The following is a 24,530-nucleotide window of genomic DNA, read 5'->3' on the forward strand; positions in this document are numbered from 1 at the left end:
TTTTTTTTTCTTTTGTTGCTTGTGCTTTGGGTGTAAGGTCTAAAAAGTGACCTCCTAATACTAGGTCTTGAAGATGTTTCCCTACATTATCTTCTAGGAGTTTTATGATACTGTCTCTTATATTGAGATCTTTGATCCACTTTGAGTTAATTTTTTTGTAGGGTGCATGGTAGGGGTCCTCTTTCACTCTTTTGGATATGGATATCTAGTTCTCCCATCCTCATTTGTTGAAAAGACTATGTCCGAATTCAGTGGATTTGGAGGCCCTATCAAAAATCAGTTGACCGTAGATCTTGGGGTCTATTTCCAAATTCTCAGTTTGATTCCATTGATAAATATGTCTATCTTTGTGTCAGTACCATGCTGTTTTGACTACAGTGGCTTTATAGCAAGCTTCAAAGTCATGAAGTATAAGTCCTCCCATTTCATTTTCTGTTTTTATAATATTTTTAGTAATGCAAGGCATATTTCCCTTCCAAATAAATTTGATAACTAGCTTTTCCAAGTCTGCAAAGTAGGTTGTTGGAATTTTGATTGGAAATGCATTGCATCTGTAGATCAGTTTGGGTAGGATTGACCGCTTAATGACATTTAGCCTTCCTATCCATGAACATGGAATATCTTTCCCTCTCTTTAGGTCCCATTTTATTTCTTTTAGTAAAGTTATGTAATTTTCTGTGTAGTGGTCTTTCACATCCTTGGTTAAGTTTATTCCTATGTACTTGATTTCTTTAGTTGCCCTTGAGAATGGAATCTTTTTCTTGAGTGTCTCTTCAGTTAGGTCATTTCTAGTATATAAGAACAGTACTGACTTCTGTGCATTAATCTTGTATCATGCCACTTTCCTGAATTTGTTTATTAGCTCTAGTAGCTGTGTCATCGATTTCTAAGGGTTTTCCAAATATAAAATCATATCATTTGCAAATAATGACAGTTTTGCTTCTTCCTTTCCAATTTGGATGCCTTTTATTTCTTTGTCTTGCCGGATTGCTCTGGCTAGAACTTCCAGCACAATGTTAAATAATAGAGATGACAGCAGACATGCTTGTCTTGTTCTTGATGTTAGAGGGAAGGCTTTCAGTCTCTCACCATTCAGTACTATGCTGGCTGTGGGTTTTTCACATATGCTCTTTATCATATTGAGGAAGTTTCCTTCAATTCCTACCTTTTGAAGTGTTTTTATCAAAAAGGGATGTTGGATTTTGTCAAATGCTTTTTCAGCAACTATTGAGATGATCATTTGATTTTTCTCTTTTGATTGGTTAATGTGTTTTAATATATTGATTGATTTTCTTGTGTTGAATTATCCTTGCATGACTGAAATGAACCCCACTTGGTCATGCTGTATGATTTTTTTAATGTGTCTCTGGGTTCGATTTGCAAGTATTTTGTTGAGAATTTTTGCATCTATATTCATTAGGGAAATTGGCCTGTAGTTTTCCTTTCTTGTAGCATCTTTATCTGGTTTTGGTATTAGAGTGATGTTGGTTGCATAAAGTGAGTTATGTAGTGTTCCGTTTTCTTCAGTTTTTTGAAAGAGTGTAAGTAGTAAAAGTGTCAGTTCTTTTTGGAAAGTTTGGTAGAATTCTCTTGTGAAGCCATCTGGCCCTGGGCTTTTATTTCTGTGAAGCTTTTTGATTAGTGATTGGATCTCCTTGCTTGTGATTGGTTTGTTGAGGTCTTCTTTTTCTATCTGGTCAGTCTAGGTTGTTCATGTGTTTCCAGGAAAATATCCATTTCCTCTACATTATCTAGTTTGTTGGCATATGGTTGTTCATAGTATCCCCTTATGATTTTTTTAAATTCCTTCAGGATCTGTATTAATGTCCTCCCTGTCATTTATTATTTTGTTTATTTGGGTCTTCTCTCTTTTTGACTTTGTCAGTCTAGCTAAAGGTTTGTCAATCTTGTTGATCTTCTCAAAGAACCAACTTTTGGTTTTATTTATTCTCTCTATTGTTTTTTTGTTCTCCATATCTTTTTATTTATGCTTTAATCCTTGTTATTTCTTTTCTTCTACTTGCTTTAGGGTTAGTTTGCTGTTCATTTTCTAGCTTCTTCAGCTCTTCTATTAGTTCTTTGATTTTAGATCTTTTTTCATAGATAGATTAGATAGATTAGATAGATTAGATAGATAGATAGATATTTTTTTGACTTCCAAGAGTGTAGAGCAGGGGAAAGCTGAAGGGGTGGGATGTGCAGATATGCAGCAAGCAGAGGCAAGCCAGCAGTCCCACCTGGACCCACCACTCCCTCATATACAACACCCAGCAATTCTACTATTTACTCTAGAGAAATAAAAACAGATGTCCATACAAAGGCTTCTACATGAATGTTGATAGTAGCTTTATTCTTGATAGTTAAAGTTTAGATCATTGAAGCCAACACGAGTCAGTTCCCCTGAATTTCCAAAGACGCTTCAGCCAAGCCCCTGACACCAGGAAGACCATTATAGCACAATTTCCTTCAACCAGAAAACTCAGTACCACAAGCCCCAAGCCATATCCCCTTTCTTCCTTTTTAATGTATGCCTTTAGAGCTATAAATTTCCCCCTCAATACTGCCTTCACTGCATCCCATAAATTTTGATATGTTGTGTTCTTGTTTTCATTCATCTCTACATATTTAGCAACTCCTCTTACAATTTCTTCTTTGACCCACTGATTGTTTAGGAGTTTGTTGTTTAATCTCCAGATATTTGTGAATGTTCTAGATCTTTGATTGTTATTGACCTCTAGTTGCATTCCATTGTGGTCATAGAATGTGCTTTGAATAATTTCAATCTTTTGAAATTTATTGAGGCTTGTTTTTTGCCCTAGCGTATGGTCTATTTTGGGGAAAGTTTCATGAGCACTAGAGAAGAATGTATCTGGTAATTTGGGATGTAACGCTCCTATATATGTCTGTTAAGTCTAATTTGTTTATCACTTTGTTTAGGATCTCAGTTTCCTTATTGGTCCTCTGTAATCTGGTTGATCTATGTAGAGAAGAGAGTGGTGTATTGAAGTCTCCCATGATTATTGTGGAAATATCTGTTGCTTCCTTCAGTTTTACTAATGTTTTTCTCATGAACTTTGGAGCACCTTGATTGGGTGCATAAACATGTTTGATTGTTATTTCTTCTTGATGAATTTTCCCTTTTATTAGTATATAGTGTCCTTTTTTGTCTCTTGTGACATCTTTGCATTTAAAGTATATTTTATCTGAAAAATAGTGTTGCTACCCCTGCTTTTTTTTGGCTGTAGCTTACATGAAATATTTTTTTCCATCCTTTCACCTTCAATTTCTTTGTGTTGCTGCTTCTAAGATGTGTCTCTTGTAAAACAACATATTGATGGTTCATATTTTTTAATCCATTTTGCCAATCTATATCTTTTAATGGGGAGTTTAATCTGTTCACATTCAGTGCTATTACTGTGAAGGCGGTTCTTGAATCAGCCATCTTATCCTTTAGTTTCTATTTGTCAGATATATTTTTTCCCCTCTCTCTCTTTATTTCCTGTAAGGTACCCTTACTAAAACTCATCAGTTCTAGGCCCTTCTTCAGACCTCTCTCTCCTTTCTTTTTTCTCAGCTGGTAGAGCTCCCTTTAGTATTTCTTATAGAGCAGGTCTCTTGTTAAGAAATTATCTTGGCATTTGTCTGTGAAAATTTTTAGCTCTCCTTCAATTTGAAGGAGAGCTTTGCTAGATAAAGAATTCTTGGCTGGCAGTTTTTCTGTTTCAGAATTTTAAGTATATCATACCATTGCCTTCTCACCTCCATGGTGCCTGCTGAGTAAACAATGCTTACTCTCATGTTCTTTCCCTTGTATGTGGTGAATTGCTTCTCTCTTGCTGTTTTCAGAACTTTCTCCTCTTTAGCATTTGACAATCTGATCAGAATATATCTTTGAGTGGGTTTATTTGGATTTATTCTATTTGGAGTTTGTTGGGCATCTTTGATTTGCCTATTTATGTCATTTAGAAGGGTCGGGAAGTTTTCCCCAACAATGTCTTCAGATATTCTCCTAGCACTTTACTCCTCTTTTCCCCTTCTGAAACACCAATGATTCTTACATTTGTTTGCTTCATATTGTCCATCATTTCTATGAGCTCCATTTCAAATTTTCCTATTTTTTTTTCGCTATTTGTTCTTTTGTGCTTTCACTTTCCATCACTGTATCTTTGAGTTCACTATTTTATTCCTGTCTCTCTTCAAATCTCATGTTATGTGTCTCAAGAATCTTTTTAATTTGATCAACAGTATCTTTTATTTCCATAAGCTCTGCTGTTTTTAAATTTACTTTTGTAAATTCTTCTTCATGCTCTTCTGGGGTCTTCTTCATGTCCTTTTTATCCTGAGCCACGATACTGATTTTAAGTTCTAGATCTCCTCTGGCTTTTTAATTTGGTTGTTTGGGTTATTCATATCTTCTTGTTTCTTCATATGCTTTATAATTTTCTGTTGTTTTTGGCTTCTTGGCATTTGCTTATCTTGATAGGGTTCTTTTAAAATATGTAGAATTATTTGAACATTTATCTTTAATTTGGCAGAGCTACAGCTTGGTGGAATGTACTTTCCCTGACCTACCAGCAGATGGTGCTCCCGAGCCACCTGTTACCCTGAAGACAGTTCTCCCCCAACTTTGTCTATGCACTGAGTAGGGGTCCAAACCATGTGGAGGTCCAATCAGTGCAGCAGTTTTCCATGTGCACTGGGGACTGCCAGCCCCTTGGGTGGGGAGCATGCCTTGTGCAGTGTGTCAGGGAATCTGCTCCAGGACACAGTCGACTCAGCCGTTCCTGTGGCTGCAGGTGGAGTACTCTGGGACTACAGAGCTGGACATCTCACTTTTCATCTCAAATGCCCCACAGTCCCTCTTTGCCATGGGCCCACGAGTCCCTGGGATTAGGGGAGGGCTCCTTGCACTTCTGTGCAGCACCGCTGCCTCTGGGCTGTGCACACCATGGGCTTCCATGGAGGAAGGGTGGGTGCTGTCACAAGCCTGCCAAATACCAAATTCCCTCAAGGCAGCTCTCAGCGGCGGGGCTTTGAGGGGTTGTCTTCCAGCGAGCTGCAAAGAAGACTGCACGGGGCATGGAAAGCTGCCCTTTCTACGTTTGTCTGCCTGTTCCAACCTCTAGTCCCTAACACGGGGGCTCTTGGCTGTGGCTCTGTGAAGGTTTATCACCCGTGCCGGGCAGTGAGGAAGGTTCCCAGGGAGTGGAAGACTACTCCCTACCAGCTCCAGCTGCCCGTTCCCCAGCGGCGTTCCGGGCTGAGCACTCACCCATCTTGAACGCAGCCTCTTGATTTCTCCAAGTACACACTCACCATTGGTGTAGAAATCCCGGCCCAGCTGGTGGAATCCTGGTACTGCTGTTTTGGAGCGCTTTCTGTCCTATTTTTACTGTTGTTCACAAAGGAGAATTTTGTCTGTCTCTCTTAATCTGCCATCTTGGGTCCCTCCCCACAGAGCATATCATTTTGTCCATCTGATTATTGAGAACTTCCTCTACAGTTGATGCTCTTTGGCAAGCATTCCTCAGGACACAAAAATCTTAGCCTTTGTCCTTTTCAGAGAGTTTTGTCCTTACATCTGTTTTCCAGATCTCCTTATCTCCAATCTTCCAATCCTGTTTCTTCAAATCCCTGATTATCCAAATTGTTAGCAACTGCTAGTAAATCAGTGTAAATCTGTACTTCTGCTCGTCTCTCACTGCAGAGTGGACAACTAAATGTACTTCTTGAAGTATACTGCCTACTAGGAGGTCTTACCTTCACTGCTGTCTTTCAGGCTCATCCTTGAGTGGGCTATAATACTTTAAGTTGGGTACCACATATCATATAGAACTATCTGTAAATCTGATTCAAATTGTTTCTTCTTCAGTCATAGAAATAGGTAGTAGGTGAGAGGAGACATTGCAGCAGGAGTTTTTCAAGGGTTCTAAACCCCTCTTCATTAAGTTTACTTATAATTCTTCTGTTAAAGGCTGGTCTTTTATATATCATTTCCACTTGATGATATATTGCTGCTGTGCACAACTGGTCTATGACTTGTTTGGTCATGATAGGAAACTCAGGCCACATAATTACTTGATTCCCCATGGTTAGGTATTTATTCTCTAACAAGGCTGAGTAGCAAGCCGGAAGCCACTTCCCAAAAGGAAAATAATTATCTATATTGAAAGGGGGCAAGGATTTCCTTCCAAATCCTAGGGGTCTGTAATGCTATTCTCCTTTGGTAGCTAGCCAGAGGTTCTGTACAGCATCTCTGTTTACCACAGATGCTTTGAGTATCATTGGATCTGCTGGGAACCAGAAGGTCCAAATGGAAAAGCACCTTACTTTCTCTTGCTCTGGCCTCCACTAGGTTGGTAGATGGATGGAAGCAGCTCACAGAAATGTAGTCTATGTTGCTTTTAAAAAGGCATACCAGGGTTTTTGCTCACTTTTTTCATGTGAGGTGATGGGAGGTACACCAACTTGCCTTTCAACTTGGAGGGGATATTTTGACATACTCCAGATCAGTGGACCTCCAGAAACTTCACTGAGGTAGCAGACCTCTGAAATTTTGTGGAGTTTTTCTACCACTCTTCTGATTGACATATGTCTTACTAAGGCATCTAAAGTATTTGTTGCTTCCTGCTCCCCAGATCCAGTCAGCATAATGTCATCAATATAGTGGACCATTGAGATGTTTTGTGGAATGTCAAGGCAGTCAGGATCTCTGTGGATTATATTATGGCAGAGAGCAGGAGAGTTGAAATAGCCCTGAAGCAAAGGCCTTGAAGGTATACAAAAGTACAGGCCAGGTAAAAGCAAACTTGTTCTGATGGTCCTCACAAATTGGGATGGAGACAAAAGCTAGGGCAGTAGCTGCATACTTGATGCTAGGCGCCAAGTAAAGATACCACATCTGGAAGAGCAGCTTCAATTGGAGTTACTGTCTGATTAAATTTATTATCCACAGTTATTATCTAAGATTCATCTGAGTTCAGCAGAGACCAAACAAGCAGATTTAAATGGTAATATAATGGGTATTTCACCCCTGCATATTTCAAGTCTTTGGTAGTGTCACTGATTTTTGCAATACTTGGACTTGCAGTATTGTTTCTAGCTTACTGTCTTGTCTTGGGAGAGGATGTTCCATTATAATAGTCCTTCCTATTATAATGCCCTTTTCCTATGCTTCATAGAACCACTATGGAGGATTCTGCCAGTTGCCAAGTATATCTATTCCAATTATATATTCAGGAATTGAGTAGGGTCCCAGACCATCTGGGCTTCCTTGTGATTCAAACTTGTGACTCCATCTATCACCTGCTAACCATAAGCCCCCACTTTGGCTGGTAGACAACAACAACGTTTTGTGTTCAGAGCCCATCTCTAGTAATTCTCGAAAGGTTTGTGTTATTCCCTTTTCCCAAGTTCACAGTCATTCCAGTAAATGGCCACAGATCCTTGGAGGAAAATTTACATTATATACTTGTGATAATTATATATTATCACAAATATATAATGTGCAGGTCCTTTAACAATGAGACCTGGACTTCCCTTCAGTCAAGGGGTTCTGAGTAAGTAAACTGGCTTGGGTCTAGAAACTGGTTGAGAGTCTGTGACTCTCCATTATGATGACTCGGGTTTTGGGGCACCAAGGCTGGATTTTTTTCTGTTATAGGTCAAATATTAATCTAGTCAGCTACTCATCTGTTTCATTCCTAGAGACACCGTTATTAACTTTCCATCAACAGAAAATACCCATGGGCAGAACATTCTGATTACCTGCTGCCTTTTGTGATAAAAACATCTGCTTTGTCTTTGGCAGTTAAGTGCTGCTAAATGGCCTCTGATTCTTCAGGATTATCCCTGTTGAAATTGGGGAGCACATATCAATACCAGAATTTCTCACGGTCATTCCTTTCCTACATAAAAAAAACAATCACAGAGCTTTTCAAGGGTAAAGATAGTGCCCTATTAATGAATTTCTCAATGCCTTAGTAAGGAGACTATTGTCTGGACTTCATCAGAGGATGTAGTTGGTGGGTGGTATGCAGATTGCACATGATAAATCCACTCCAACATTCTTACCTCCCTAAGCTTTTGGATTTCTCCCTTTACATCAAGGATTGCCCATGGATCAAATTCAGCCCAACTCCTGATTTTGTAAATAAACTTTTATTGGGAGACAGACATGCACACTCATTTATATATTGTCTAGGGCTGCTTTTGCACTACAGTGGCAGAGTTCAGTTGATGGCAGAAACCAATGGCAGCAACCATATGGCCAGCAAAGTTGATCCTTTAAGAAAGAGTTTGATGGCTTCTTCCCTAGAGCATGCTGAGATTTGATGGCAAGTTATGTATGTAGTCAGCAAAAGGTTAGTTGTGGTTCTACAGAAGGATGAGCATCCCCTTGCAAAGCAACTGCCTCCAGAAAGTCAGTCTTTTCAGACACAGGAGAGCAAGCTGTTTGCTTTTCAGAATAAATTGCTATTTAAGAATAATTCAGAAGTTCAAGATTCTCACTTTTGTCTGAGTCCAACCAGAGATTTCCATTCCAGGTTTGAGTTCTATTCCTTCCTAACCAATACCCTAATTTTCACTTAAGAAATTTGGCCAGATTGTGAATTTAATTGACCTTGTATATTTGCAACCCACACAATTAAATTTTGGATTTAATTCTCAGTAACATCAATCCCATGGCTATAATACGTCAGTGATTCTTTTAGGATTACCATGGAAGCTCTCTTTAACTCAGACCATGACTTGTGCTAAGAGTTTAAGGACCTGAGCTTGTTATTTCTTTCGGTTAATGTTCCAGTGCACTTAGTGTAATCTATTGTACAACAAAGTCCTGTAGTCATCATTAATGCTGTAGTGGTTAAGGCCAGCAGTCTGTTGGACTCCCAAGGTACTTACTTTAGTAGACACTTCATTACAGTCAACTATAGGAGATAACTTGATGAATAGTGATGTTACTGCATTACTTGGATTACTATCTAGCATCCTATTTCCCATTAGCAAGGTGCTCAGCAGTTTGCTCAAGCCCAAGAACATGACTAAACCAGTTCCAAAACTCCTATTTTTGGTGGTCTGTTTCTTGGGACCTCTTTGGTCAATTCTATATCAGTCAAGAGACAGAAACCATCCCAGTAACCTGAATAGGGAAAATTTAATATGAAGAAGTATTAACGAATAAAAGATGGTTAAGTAATAAGAGGGATAAAAAGGATCCTAAGGGGTATAGAAGTAGCAACTGCAGAAAGTAGCTGCCACCCATAGGGCTAAAGAACTATGAACAAGAAAGGAACTTAGAGGTTGCACTTTCCTCCTCCTCCCCCAAGCAGAGATTCAGATCTCTTTGGAGAGATTGTGCCTGCCACAGTAACACACAACCTGCCAGTGCTGAAGAATTTTGCCAGAGAGCATGGGCCACAACTGATCTTTGAAGTCCTTTGCTATGGTAACAGAGAAACTACCTCCACCCCGCCTCCTCATTCATCCATCCTTTGACTCTTAACACACCTGAAGGAAAAAAAATCCCATCTTCTTGCTTTGGCCTCCAGCCCTCTCTATTGGCCAAAATCAAGTCAACTGGAAAAATAAAAATGTCTAAAGGGCCCAACTCTAGTAGCACTAAGCAGGAAAAAGAAGAGTGGATTTGGAGCTCAGAGACAACACATTAATAACAACTTCATTGCATTTATCCAGTTTCATGGCTGTAACTACCATCCATAGACTACTGCCTCCCATATTTGTATCTCTAGCTTGTTCTTCTCCCTGGAACTCAAGAAAAGTCTTAGTATATCAGACTGACTCCTTAAGGTCTTCACTTGAATTTCTTGTGGCCATCCTTACCTTAATGGGTACGAAACCAAACACTTGTACTTCCCCTAGTTTTCCCTGTCCCAGTAAATGATATCACCTTTCTAGCAATAACCCAAGCCAAAAACATAGCTTTGCCCTGACTCTGATTTTTTCTCTTATTCCACACACAGTTGGTCAAAATCCTGCCAACTCTATATTCAAAATATATCCAAATCCTACCACTTTCATCACCTCTACTGCTGCCATTCTGCTCCAGGTAATCATCACCTCTTGACAAGATAATGATGAAGATGAGATGGTGGCAGCTACATTTAATTAGTGCTTGCTGCATACCAGACACTGTTGTAGAAGCTTTATATTCTTCAAAACAACACTGTGAGGTATAGGTACTATTATTAGCCCCATGTTATAGATGATAAAGACAGAGGAACAGAGAAGTTGAGTGGTCATAGCCACTCCTCTCTAGTCAGGGGCAGAACCAAAATTTGAACCCAGGCTATCTAGCGCTAAGGCCAGTACTCAACCACTTCACTATAATATATTTCAAAATGGATTATACAATAACATCCTAATTGCTCTCCCTCATTCCTTCCACCGCCCCCCCACAACACCCTGTTCACATCTCAGCAGCCAGAAGGATCTTTTTAAAACATAAGTCTCATTATGTTACTCCCTTGATCAAAACCCTGTAAGGCCTCTTCATCCTATTCAGAATATAAACCAAATTCACGATTTTGTCCTCAAAGACCTTGTAGAATTTGGCTCCTGTTTACCTTTCCAACCTCTCTCCTATCTCTTTCTTCCTAGCCCACTCCACCCTTGTTACTCTGGCCGCCTTGCTGTTCCACAAATATGTGAAGCTCATTTCTACTTCAGGACATTTGGACTTGCTGTTTCCTCTGCTGGTTGCTGTTACCCCAGATCCTCTGGTTTATTCAATCTGATGACACCCTGTCTTAAAAACAACTCTCTCCTGACCCCACTCCACCCCTCAGTTTCTTGCTTTGTTTTAAATATATAAATTATATATATATAATTATATATATATATAATTCATCACTCCCTGCAATTACATATTTATTTGTTTGTCTGTTATTCAGTTCCTTCCTTGAGAATATAACCTAGAGGGCTGGAACTGTGTTCTGTTGCTCCATTGCCTCACATGATGCCTGGCAGAGTATAGGTAATTCATAAATATTTGTTTCATGAATGAAAGATGGCAGCTACATTTAATGAGTGCTTACTGCATACCAGGCACTGTTACAGAAGTTTTAATCACTCCTTTTTAGTATTTAGGTTTTTTCCAAAAAAAAAAAAATTCTTTCCAGTTATGTTTTACCTGTTTGTCCTTAAACTAGGCAAAACCTTGAAATTAATCTCTTTTTATAGCTTCAATGATTAATGCATTCTGAATGATTTGATATTCTCTCATTAACCCTAAACCGCACCTCTGCTTAATTTTGGTATTAAAATATGTTCTCAAATCTCTAGATTTTGTCATTACCAGGGTATGCCTGATAATTAAAAGACTACTTGTTCTCAATTCATTCTATAACTTTTCACTCTGTAACAGCCCTACCCTAGCTGTGACCCCTCCAAATTTCATGCAAGATACAAAAAAGCCTTAGGGCTTGAATATGCCTCCTTTATTCCCTTACTGTCAGGGTAAGCCCATTTTTGTGTTGGCTCCTTCAGCATTAACCCTTATTTTTTAAAATTAATAATAATAACATCATAATTTCTCCATGTGCTGTTTTGAAACTTGTATTGATAGTTTTTCTTAAACTAGTAATTGCTTATTGTTAGATTTTAGTTTTTTTTAAAAAAGGATTTTACAAAAATGGCCCCATTTCTTAAATTTCTAATTTGTTGGGTAGAAACTACAAAGATAGTGTTTCAGTTTGCTAAAGCTGCCTAAATGCAATATACCAGAAATGGACTGGCTTTTAACAATGGGGATTTATTAAGTTACAAGGTACAATTCTAAGGCCATGAAAAATGTCCAAATTAGGGCATCAGCAGAAGATACCTTCTCTGAGGAAAGGCTGCTGCATCTGGGGTTCGTCTGTCACGTGGGAAGGCACATGGCCTGTGCTGATCCTTCTGTCCTTGGTTTCCTTGCTTTCAGGTTCTGGCTCTTTCAGTTTCCATGGGTCCTTTTCTTGCTTCTCCAGGGCATTTCTTTCTCTCTTATCCTCATGAAGGACTCCAGGAGGGGATTAAGACCCACTTTGAATGGTCTGGGTCACATCCCCATGGAAACAACCTAACCAAAAGGTCCCACCCACAATTGGTCTGCCCCCCACAAGAATGGATTAAAAGAACGTGGCCTTTTCTGGGGTACATAACAGCCCCAAACTACCACAGGTAGCAACAGCCCTCTCCCCCGAAAAAACTTCCACATGTCTCGTTGACTTTTAATGTTAGTTACCATCTCTCATTCTTTTTCATCAACTTAATTTCTTTTAAAGTTAATATCAGTGCTCATCTTTGTTACACTCATAAGAGGAATGGTTTCTATCAGCTAATAGAATTTCATACCATTTACTTCGATAGGAAACTTTATTAGCTGCATCTCTCGATTTCTTTTTAAGTTGATTTGAGGCTATAAGAAATACAGTCATCCCCTTTTAAATTAAAGATTATTTAAACACATGCTTTTTTTTTTTTTTAAATAAAAGAAAATTACCCAATATATCCTCTCTTTACCTTTTAGGTGGGAGGTGTTGCTGTTTTTCTCCTGATGGTAAAGCTTTAGCTGTAGGTCTCAATGATGGAAGTTTCTTAATGGCAAATGCAGATACCCTAGAAGATCTTGTATCTTTTCACCACAGAAAAGATATTGTTTCAGATATTCGATTTTCACCTGGTAAGATACCATGAAATCTTCTTTGATTATTAAATTGAATCTGGCAATCAGTAAAATCTATCAATGTGTAATTATTATTAACTGTTACTTTATCTCAGAATTTTACTTTTTTGACTAGACAAGGCAGTGTGATGAAAGGTAAAGCCCTTGGCTAGAGCAATGGCAAATTATCTGGCTTCATGCCAATTCTGTCACTAAATTTTCTATGTGATTTGAGTCAAGGCACTTCCCTGAGCTTCAGTGTCCTCATTTGTAGCATGAAAGGGGTTGGATGACTGTTCTCATTGTATTCCTAATGCTTTTGAAATTACATTAATTTTACTTCATCAGTTTCCATGTAGTCAATATCTACTATACAATACCTACAGTAATATAAAAATGTTAAGGCAAAATTTTATGTTGGTTTAGTTTCTTCTTTTTCTAAATTCAGAGGAGTCTTTGTTTTTTGGCTAAATGCAAAGTGTTTCAAAATTGTATTGCTGAACTACTTCATTATTCTAAAATTTTTTCCATTTTGTTCATTATAATATACGTGAAAAATATCCGCTAGCGTTTGTCATTTGACACATCTGCTGCCTATTATGTTTATGAAACACCTAAAATTTCTCCAAAATTTATTAAGACCAAATTAGCTCTAGTTGCAAAGTGTGAAAAATATTTCCAAAGGTAGAAAATGTCAAGTGAATATGTTTCTGTTATAGGTTCCGGGAAATATGTAGCTGTAGCATCCCATGACAGCTTTATAGATATATACAACGTAATGAGTAGTAAACGAGTAGGAGTATGCAAAGGTGCTACCAGTTACATAACCCATATTGATTGGGACATTAGAGGTAAGAATTTAAATAACTTGATATTTGATAAACATTTCATTTGATTTTGTATAGCTATTTTATTGAAACAGAAAAGCAATTCAATAGAAGAGTTCAAAAGCATTGCTGAAAACAAATATTATTCTTAAAATTATTTTTTCTACTATGGTACATTTTAAGAATGAACACTATAGAGTTTGGACTTTTCAGCACTTCACTTATTGTCATTCAAATGATGGTACAGTAAATGATGACAGTACTGTGATAAATTTTTTAATTTGTAATATAACTTAAATATAATATAAAATATTTTTTAGTCATGGGAATGTCCTGGGTTTTTCAGATAAATTTAAAATAGTTATTTCAAATTTGTACAATAGAAATTTTGATGAGGATTTTAAAGTCATTTTCCTATTGTTTGATATAAAATGCATTCCCCTAAAATAGTCATAATTGTGTAAAATACAGAATTTAATGAGTATCTTTTTTTTTTGTTTTGCAAAATACATGGCATATGCATTTTAATAAGCTTGGATAAATATTTTAAATCTCCTTCTTTAAGGATTTTATGGTTTCACTTATCTATATAAAAATCTGGTATTGTAAATTAAAGTTTTTCCAAATATAGTTAAACAAAATACTTACATTTACCTTTTTTTAAATGCTCCATCATTTGTTTCTAGGGTTTTTTTTTTTTTTGTATGTGCATAACAATAGAAACAGTTCTTATGTATATACATACACAAAAATCAAACCGTTTATGAATTTGATTACTTAATTATATGGAGATAAAGAAAATGAAATGCTCTTAGTATATTTTTACTGCTGAGAAAAATGGTTTTTATATTTAAGCTTAATTTTTCCCATAAAACTTAAACACCATACTAATTGTATACGTATTTATATGTGTTTTGTACATGTACATGTATTTATTTTTATTTTTAAAGGAAAACTTTTGCAGGTCAACACTGGTGCTAAAGAACAGTTATTCTTTGAAGCTCCCAGAGGAAAAAAACAAACTATTCCCAGCATGGAGGTAGGAATTTAGTGGTGCTCGTATGTAGTGTTGTTTAAATGAGTACGAGTGGTTGGAAAACTGAAGCCTACCTTTAATCCTTTAGTTACATGTGAAGCCTTGTTCTCAAATTATTTGAATTATGAATATTCTTTGAGTGTGTTTATTTTGTTAGGCCAGAATACACAGGTAGATAAAGGAAGAGATTCTGTATTAAGAAAAGGAATAAATCACTTATATGTCTAGCTATGCTCCAGTTTAGTTTCCTTAAATGACAAAAGCATATAATAGCAAATAGATGTGCCATCTCAGACTGCATACTCCATGTCTTCTGGATCTGTTGGAACCCATATGCCCAAGAAAAATTCCAGATTAAGAAAACGTGTTCAATTGTATGCCTGACAATATTAGCAATATTTTTTTACATAGCCTAGGAAGAAAGGCTCAATAGATGTAACATGAAAGTGGCTTAATAAGGACAGGGACTGTAAGTAAAAGTTGTTAATTTCCAATAATGGTTAATTGGAAAATATGCTTATAATATTATCAGTAGAAATTTAGACATGATGCATAAGAATAAGTTTCTTGATTCTGTGAAGGGCAGAAATGATCTTATTGATTATCATTATATACCCAGTATCTAGCCACATAGTGGATACATAATGAGTACATCAGAATAATGTTGTTAAAATTTTTCTGCAGGAACTTGAAGACCCTGGGAAACTATAAAATCAATATGGCTGGTTGTCTAGATTTGAGTTAGAAAGGGATACTGTACATTGTTTTTTAAATTCTTTTTCTTAGGTTCTAATAAATATAAAATAATTAGTTACGTAAGTGATACTTTGAATTTTAATTAAGTCCAGAGTAAAATATGTCATTTTGTGTATTTCAAGTTTTAATTAAATGCAACAAAAAACCTCATCAATTCCAAATAGTAATAGATTTTCTAAATAATACCTATCAATTCTCAGATCACATTTATAATAGCAGTAACCTTTTATAATTTAACTTTTTATAAAAACTTTGGGACACACATAACTACAAAAAAAATTTTCAGATTTTGGTTATGTTTTTAGGTCTAAATAGTATAAACTTAGAATATTTTTTTTCCTTTTTAGGTAGAAAAAATTGATTGGGCATCATGGACAAGTGTGCTTGGTTTATGCTGTGAGGGAATTTGGCCAATAATTGGAGAAGTCACAGATGTAACTGCCTCTTGCCTTACCAGTGACAAAATGATCCTAGCTACTGGGGATGATTTGGGATTTGTGAAGTTATTTAGATACCCCAATAAAGTATGTATTTTTCTTTAACTTTCTTAATGATGATAATTGTAAAAATGGTTAAGGTGATGCTCTTTCATAGCATTTCATTGTTGTAAAATCAAAGGCTCATAATTATATTTCCTATTCTGTTTATGATCCCATTACTTAAATTAATAGGTATTATATTGTACAGTGTTTCCCGGTCTCAAGTAAGGTAAATATCCCTTTTAAAGGAAACATTCCTTTTGTCCCCAGTATAGAATTAAATAATTTTATGTTCTTTTGATTGAATATACCATTACAAATTCTTAAAACTTACAGCTTGTAAGTTTAAAATGTTTTAACTAATTAGATATAAAAACCCTACACCTATAAAATCAAATTAACAACATTAATTTAATGTGATGGATGAGGTTATTTTGCTGAAACCAAACTGTACAAGTTCTTTGGAGTGCTGCTGGGTGCTGGGTACTGGGTGCTAGGTGATGACTCAATTCATTTATCACTTTTCTCTAATCAAACTATTGTGAAATATTTATAGACCAGGACATCGTTTGACTGTCACTTAGCACAAAAATAAAATTCATGTACAAGTCCAAATGTTTATTTCTTATTAACATATGTCACAAATTAACTTTAATCTGGCACTGAAGGATCATAAACTTAAATCTGAATTAGGGCACTGAAACATATTATGGTATTCAAATCATCATGGTCTTAAGTAGCTCACATTAGTATTTTTAGATCAGCATTTAAATGAAACCCAGTTGACAGTGTGATTGGGAAAGCCATATGGACCACACTCCCCTTTGTCTAGTTTATGGATGGATGAGTAGAAAAATGGGGGAAGTTAAAAACAGACAAACAAAGGCACCCAGTGTTCTTTTTTACTTTAATTGCCCTTTTTCACTTTATTATTCTTGTTATTTTTGTGTGTGTGGTAATGAAGGTGTCAGGGATTGATTTTGGGGATAAATGCACAACTACTTAATGGTACTGTGAACAATCAAATGTACGATTTGTTTTATATGCATGGTATGTGAATGTATCTCAATAAAATGAATTTAAAAAAAAATAAATGAAACCCAGATTTAAAAATTCTTATACCTCAGACACCCTAGAAAATATCCCTCAGATCCTTGTTTTACATACACTTAAGTGGTGGAATCTTAGTTGATAAGAATGTGTTCCAATCAAGCATTATTGGTGAGAAACTTCACTTCTGGCCTTCCAGATGATATAGATGCCCCAGTAATATGTTCTAGGAAATTGGTCTACAGATTCCACCGCAGTGATTCAATGACAGATGCCCTCCCTGTTTCATATAACTTTATTAAGAGTCTTTATTCCTAGAGAGTTCACTGATTTAGTTACCATTCTTTTTTGCTTTTCTAAAATCTCTCTTTTTTTTAACAGCCTTGAAAAGATGTCTCCCTAAACCCTGCTTATGTTACATGGGTCTGAAATCTACTTATATACTTGTAATGCTAGTTTTCTCAATTTAAAAGTTGCCAATTTCTGTAACTTGGATTTTTCTTGATAATTAAAAGGAAAATACACTCCTTTGTTTAGTATTTATAAATGAAAGCACTAATGAATTAAGGTGAAAGATACTTGTATGAGTATATACCATCTTGATTTGTAATTACTTGTTCTGGATATAACCATGTTGTATATAGGCATTTAGATTCTGATATTCTCAGTTACTGCATCTATTTCCCACAATAATGTCTGCATAGCCATGTTTTTCATAAATATACACTGTTCTATAGCTATACATTGTAGTTATTGTTTTTCAATAGAACAGTTAAGGTGTTTTAAATCATTCCCTGCTGTAAGTAACTGCTTTGGTAAATATTGTTTGTTCTCATAGCATTTCCTAGAAAGGGGGCTGATGAGTCAAAGGTAAGAATATTTTTATGCTTTTAATGCAGGGTACCAAGATAGTTTCCAAAAGAGTTATGGCCATGATACTAGCAAATGTGTGAAACTCTCCAGGTTTGGGAATTGTTACTGTTATTTTAGTGAAATTTAGTATTTCTTCATTTTTGTTTACAAGTTACATTCCTAATGATTAATTTCTAATCATATATTAAGAATGAAATAAATTCGGAGTTATAACTGAAAGTTTTCAAAAAATGAAATTTCTCAGAAATTTCAACTTTTTTCGTCTTTAGGGAGAATTTGGAAAGTTTAAGAGATATGTGGCACATAGTACACATGTCACAAATGTTCGCTGGACTTATGATGACAGCATGTTGGTTACCCTGGGAGGTGCAGATATGTCTTTGATGGTTTGGACAAATGAAACAGAGGGCTATCGAGAAAAAAGACCTTGTGATAGTGAAGAATCTGATATAGATTCTGAAGAAGATGGGGGTACGTCATTTAAAAATATTTTATATTAACAAAACCATAGAAAAAATTAGCACAACTGATTAAGCTGTAGACTTTAAAACAGGTGATAGTAAAGTGTGAATAAGTGTGGTTTTAGTGTTTTTAATATCAGAATTGGTTTTGTGACTCAAAACCATGTACTGATGACTTAGATATCTTTCATTTACAAATGCAGGACCATCACATTTTAAATAAGTCCTCAAAATAAATTTTGTATTATTGAACTTCATATTTTAAAAGAATTTTGATTTTTCCTAATATTACAGTAACACCAGCTCATTATAGAAAAATTAAAAAATCCATTTTTCAATAGAAAAATAAACACAACATCCATAATGACCAATCTGAGGTAAACTCTATTAACTTTTTGGGTATATCCTTAAGGGTATGTGCATTTATGTACATAAAATTTTTTTAACAGAAACGGGATCGTATTGAACTTATTTTTTGTAGCCTGTGTTTATCACTTAGTAATACTTTGAAAACATCATTATTTATCATTAAATGTTCTTCTATTCATTTTGACTGGCTGCATATTGTTTCATTATTTGGCTGTAACATAATTTATTTTAACTTCTTTCATTTTGTTGATTATCCTTATATCCAGTTTATAAGATCATAATTGATCCTCCTTGATTATCTCTTAGAGATTCATTCTTATATTTTGATGGTAGGTTATGACAGTGATGTTACAAAGGAGAATGAAATCAGTTATACCATCAAAGCCTTATCAACAAATATTCGCCCAATGTTTGGAATCAAACCTCATTTGCAGCAAAAAGAACCCTCAACGGATGAGAGGTAACTATTAAGTTTAAAATTAGGTGAAGGAAAACATATTGCTATTAAAATTTGAACTTATTGTTTGTTTAAATGTATTTTTGTGCAAACACCAAGAACAGTGGTATCCTATTGCTTTATACAATTCCTAGCACCACTTTGAAAACATGTTTATCAAATATTTTTGGTAGTGACAGTTTCTCTTAAAGTAGTATAGGAAATGATGCTATATATAAAGTCTATATGATTAAAGTAATCTTACTTGTTAACTTTTAAAAATATTTGTGATTGGGTTAGGGGAGATAATAAAAATTAACCCAATACCAAGTGCTTTTTAGTAAGTGTATGAGGAGAGGTATGATTAAATTTTGAAAAAGCCTGGGTAAAAAAAATTCCAAAAATAGCAAGGTGAAGTATAATGTGTCTCTAAGGGAATTATTGGTCTTTGTTTAGAATCAACAAATAAAAAATAAGGGTAAAATAAGAGCATGTGCACAGCAGTTTTATGAAGAGAGAGAAATTTTATTTAAGTCTCTGAGCTGGATGACAGAGCAAGAGAGAAATTGTGAACCTGATGCTTTTAAAATCATAAGGGATGAGGGGAAACAATAAAGAGGCATATAGATCAATGAATGGTATGGGTTTCAGAGGCAAAGAGGTTTTAAGAAATGATGAAAGAAAAATTATACAGAAACAGCAGTGAGGAACAAGAGAGAGTGGGAGGTGAGAACACCAGTGACCACTTCTGAAGAAAGCTGTGATAGGGAGAATTTTATTGTGAAAAGTTGGAAGAGTATTTGAGGGAGAAGTTAAAAATGAAAGGGAATTCATTCACAGCTGAACAGGATTTGCAGAAAATTCAAGTGAAAGGACAGGCAGTGAGAGTAGTGTTGAAGACACTTGGAGCTCAGCTAGATAGAAATATTATTTTAAAAATTAATTATAAAAAAAGTATTAGAGAGACAGCAGTTTGCACTTAAGGATATAATATTCAGGGAAAGGGATGCAGTTAGAAGGGTAAGATATAACTTAGCAATGAGGAAAGAAAGAACTAGTGATTCTTCTGAACTAACTGGACCCAGAGTTCGAAGGGAAGTTGCAGGTGGAGTGTTGAGGTTGTGATGCCTCCCCAAGTCCCCTTCCAGCTGCCAGTGTTGCTGATAATAGCAATGGGGGGCCATCCAAGGAAAGGGGGTGGGGGGATGATCTTCATTTTTTCCTCAGGTATAAAGAAGCAAAGTATTAAATTAGAGATTTGCATTAAGAAAGCTTACCTTGCCATATCTAACTATTTGTGTAAGATTCAAGGTTGAAGAGACTTGGAAGGAGGCAATACTATGCCATGGAAAGGGCGTGATTTTGGGGAGTCAGACAAATGGGTTAAAATACTCATTTTTATAATTTACCAGTTGTGTGAACTTGAAAAAAGTATTCATTCTCTCTGAGCCTCAGTTTCCTCAGTGGTGAAACAATCATTATAATCCCTAACTTACGGAGTATTTCAAGGTATAAATGAAAATAATGAATGTAAATAATTTAGATAGTAGGTCTTCATGAGAGAAACCCGTCTCATGGAATGAAACAGAGTAACCTGAGGAAATGACTGTTTAATATTGAAACACTATTTTTGAAATTAAATATACGTAAGGTAATGAGCACTACCTATATATTTATTAATTAGCGAAATATATATAAATATGCTAATGTAGATGTTCCAATTAGAATATTTTCAGTTTAGTGCTTAATATTATTTAATGGAAATTGTACTGTATCTTACATGCAGTGAGAGATAGAAAATGTTCCATAGGGAAAGAAGAAACTGTAAAATTCTGTAACTCTCATTCGTTATATAAATTTTTTAAGGAAAAAAATTATCATTTATCAGATAAATTTGGTATGACAGAAAATGTGACTTAATTTTAATCTCTAGGCAGTCATTCATAATAAAACATTTAAATTTAAGTTTCTTCCCTCATTGCCAAAGTGACCCAAGTTCTGACAGATGAAAGTATTTTACTGCTCACCAAGAATGGCTGACAATGTGATCACTGTAATTTTTGCGGGTGCATTGTATTTCTTAAAGCTAACTTTTTCAAAATTTTTGAAATTATTTTGCATTTTGTTCTCAATTTCATTTTATGATTTCAGCTCTATTAAATCATTTGAAAATGATGAGGCAGAAGTCATTAATATGACTCAGGAGTCTTCATTGTTGCTACCCTATTTCCATGTCAGATGGCAAGATTAAAAAATGGAGGCTTTCAATATTTAGAATGTTTTATTTTCACAAAAAATTAAAGGACATAAAAGTTGAGGCATCTCTTTACCAATTTGAAAGTATTTTTGTGAGGAGGTAATATGATGTGTGTAAATGTTTTCATATTTTAAATAAAATATATTCTTGTCATCAAATGTGAAACAAAACATTTTATAAAGAATTAAAGCAAATATTTGTTAAGTATCTTATCTACTTCAAAGGAAATGTTTCTGATGACAATTGACAATTTTAATATATTTGGTTAATACTTTTATGGGGTTTTTCCCCTAAATGTCTTAGTAATTTTATGTTTTTCTTTTTCCATAAATTTTTCTAGTAGATCTTGCATTTTTAAAGCAGTTAATTGTCAATCATAATTTCCTCCAGAGGCATTATTCTATAAATAAAAATATGCAAAACACTGTGACATAAAAATTAGGTATTTTTGTATTTCTGTAGAATTCTGTTGACATATTGCCTTTATTTTGTTTGCTAAACTGCTGCAATTAATTCATCACCAATTTTCATCTATTTCCCCATTTTCTCCTCTTGTTCCTTCTGCAGGCAGGGGATAGTAAGGTAAGTGTTTTATTGAAGAAAATGTTTTATTCAAAAATTTACCTTGTTCTGTTTTGATCTTTATGGTATTTTAAGGTATTGATGTGTTTTCCCATAAAGCTTAGAATTACATTTGCCCAGAAAGAATTAGAAAATGAAATAGGATAGATTCTGCAAAAGAGTTGCGTTTATAAATACAGTATGTGGGTGTTATTATAAGGGTCTTCATTATAATAAATTGCTTTTAACAAATAACTTTTCACAAACTCCTACACTCTAGATAGTTTTAGTTTTTCTTTAAATTTCAGAGGCTTATAAATACCTCAAAGTTGTGAACTACACATATTTATCAGTAAAAGTTTATTCAGTTTATAAACCTGTTAGCTTCATTTAATTCATGTTTAGTATATGCATTCATTTATAAATATTAAAATAAGGCAATGATGATGTTCGCATGTTTAATAAAATTTTATGTGCAAGACAGCTTATCTTGTAATGGTCCCTAGATTGTAAGCTCTTACAGCAGTCACATCTGTTCCTGAATTGTAATGGCTATCTCCAAATTCTGAGATGCTGATCCCTTTGTGTATAACCTGATCAGTCTCTGGAACTTTGGGTATCTGTGTGACACCTGAAACAGAGCTAGAGGTTGGCAGATATGCATGTGAGTATTAGTGCATACAACTATTTTAAAAAGTGGAAAAAGAGCCCAGATTTAATTAGGGATATGAATGAAGCAGATCTGGTTAGGACTTGGGCAAAACAGGCCAAAGTGTAAAGGTCGATACTGACTGTGTTTTACCACTTCAACTTCCATGTGAGACCAAGGGAAGAGATATTTATTTGGTGCAGGATCTATATTTTCTAAACAATTTAACTTGTGCAGTCTGTTCAAACACCATGATTACATGGAACTTTGAATAGGAAGTGAGATCTGGTAGGTTTGTATAGGTTAGTGTGAACTAGCGACACAACCCAAAGTAATTTGGGCAGAGAATAAAAATATATATGCAGGGCCCTGCTGAGGAGGTGGAGGAGAATGCAGAAGTGTTGGAGTTCCTCACCTGGATTGCTGTTGATGTTCTCACAAACATTGAGAACTGACGGTTTGGTATGCTGAGCCCTCTATCTTGGGGCCTGCCCTTATGAAGCTAGTTACTGCAAAGGAGAAGCTAAACCTGCTTATAATTGTGCCTAAGAGTCTTCCCCTGAGTACCTCTTTGTTGCTCAGATGTGGCCTCTCTCCCTAGCTAAGCCAACTCAGCAGGCAAACTTGCTGCCCTCCCCACTATGTGGGACCTGACTCCCAAAAGTGTAAATCTCTCTGGCAAAGCAGGATATGACTCCTGGGGATGAATCTGGATGCGGCATCGTGGGATTGAAAACATCTTGATCAAAAGGGGGATGTGAAATGAAACAAAATAAAGTTTCACTGGTTGAGAGATTTCAAATGGAGTCAAGAGGTCACTCTGGTGGACATTCTTATGCGCTATATAGATAACCTTTTTAGGTTTTAATGTATTGGAATACCTAGAAGTAAATGCCTGAAACTATCAAACTCCAACCCAGTAGCCTTGACTCTTGAAGACAATTGTATAACAATGTAGTTTACAGTAGGTGACAGTGTGATTGTGAAAACCCCGTGGATCACACTCCCTTTATCCAGTGTATTGAAGGATGAGAAGAAAAATGGGGACAAAAACTAAAAATAGGGTGGGATGGGGGAATGATTTGGGTCTTCTTTTTTAATTTTATTTTTTATTCTTATTCCAATTCTTTCTGGTGTAAGGCAAATGTTCAAAGATAGATTGGGGTGATGAATGCACAACTATATGACGATACTGTGAACAGTTGATTGTACACCATTGATGATTGTATGGTATGTGAATATATCTCCATAAAACTGAATTAAAAAATTTTTATGTGTAAGAAAAGACTCTTTGGGGTAGTTTTATAGCTACCTTTAGTGAAGTGAAAATGTCTACAGAGAGCTTCTGAAACAGGACAATGTGAAAAAGGCTACTCAATTTGAGAAGTAAAAAAAGGTATCATTAGGAATATAAGGCTGAAGAAAGTAGATTTGAGACCAGATTGTACAGGAACTTAAATTTTCAGCACCCCCTAATTGATTTGGCAGACTTCAGGGATCCATTATCTGTTTTAAGTTGGAAGGTCAGGGCATGCTGCAGGCAAAGGTATGTAGTGGTGATGGGATTCTGAACACCACATTATGCTCCATATTATTAAAGAATGAAAATGCTCAGCATTTTTCTGACTTAGGCACACCTGTTTATTAAATGAATGAATAAATTGACAGACCAATGGATTTATCAACTTTGGGGGACTTCTTTTTGCATGAAAGTCATGTTAAGATATTAGAATTTTAATTTAAAGACACTTGGAAACCTATGTAATAATAGTGTATATGCAATTTTGTGATGTGCTATGCTTTTTAAAATGTAACTGTTCCGGTTTGCTAATGCTGTGTTTTTGCAGAACACCAGAAATGGATTGGCTTTTATAAAGGGGGTTTATTTTGTTACAAAAGTTACAGTCTTAAGGCCATAAAGCATCCAAGTTAACACATCAGCAATCGGGTACCTTCACTGGAGGATGGTCAATGGTGTCCAGAAAACCTCTGTTCACTGGGAAGGCACGTGGCTGGCATCTTCTCCAGAGTTCTGGTTTCAAAATGGCTTTCTCCCAGGACATTCCTCTCTAGGCTGCAGCTCCTCAAAAATATCACTCTTAGTTGCTCTTG

General features: G+C 35.6%; 1 protein-coding gene across 8 annotated transcripts in view; it reads left to right on the forward strand.

Moving 5' to 3' along the window:
* Positions 1-24,530, forward strand: part of EML5 (EMAP like 5) — a 264,217-nt gene that overhangs the window by 178,521 nt on the left and 61,166 nt on the right. For 7 of the 8 annotated variants that reach the window (XM_037832109.1, XM_037832110.1, XM_037832112.1 and 4 more), the window contains 7 exons: positions 12,530-12,682; positions 13,384-13,515; positions 14,442-14,530; positions 15,631-15,807; positions 17,955-18,156; positions 18,849-18,975; positions 21,776-21,790. In XM_037832109.1, the coding sequence (XP_037688037.1) occupies positions 12,530-12,682; positions 13,384-13,515; positions 14,442-14,530; positions 15,631-15,807; positions 17,955-18,156; positions 18,849-18,975; positions 21,776-21,790 (895 nt within the window). Of the gene's footprint in view, positions 1-12,529; positions 12,683-13,383; positions 13,516-14,441; positions 14,531-15,630; positions 15,808-17,954; positions 18,157-18,848; positions 18,976-21,775; positions 21,791-24,530 lie in introns of those variants that run through there. The other variant, XR_005216273.1, reaches the window with a different exon arrangement.

Source organism: Choloepus didactylus, chromosome 4, assembly GCF_015220235.1.
Source record: "Choloepus didactylus isolate mChoDid1 chromosome 4, mChoDid1.pri, whole genome shotgun sequence".
In the NCBI taxonomy this organism is placed as follows: Eukaryota; Metazoa; Chordata; class Mammalia; order Pilosa; family Megalonychidae; genus Choloepus; species Choloepus didactylus.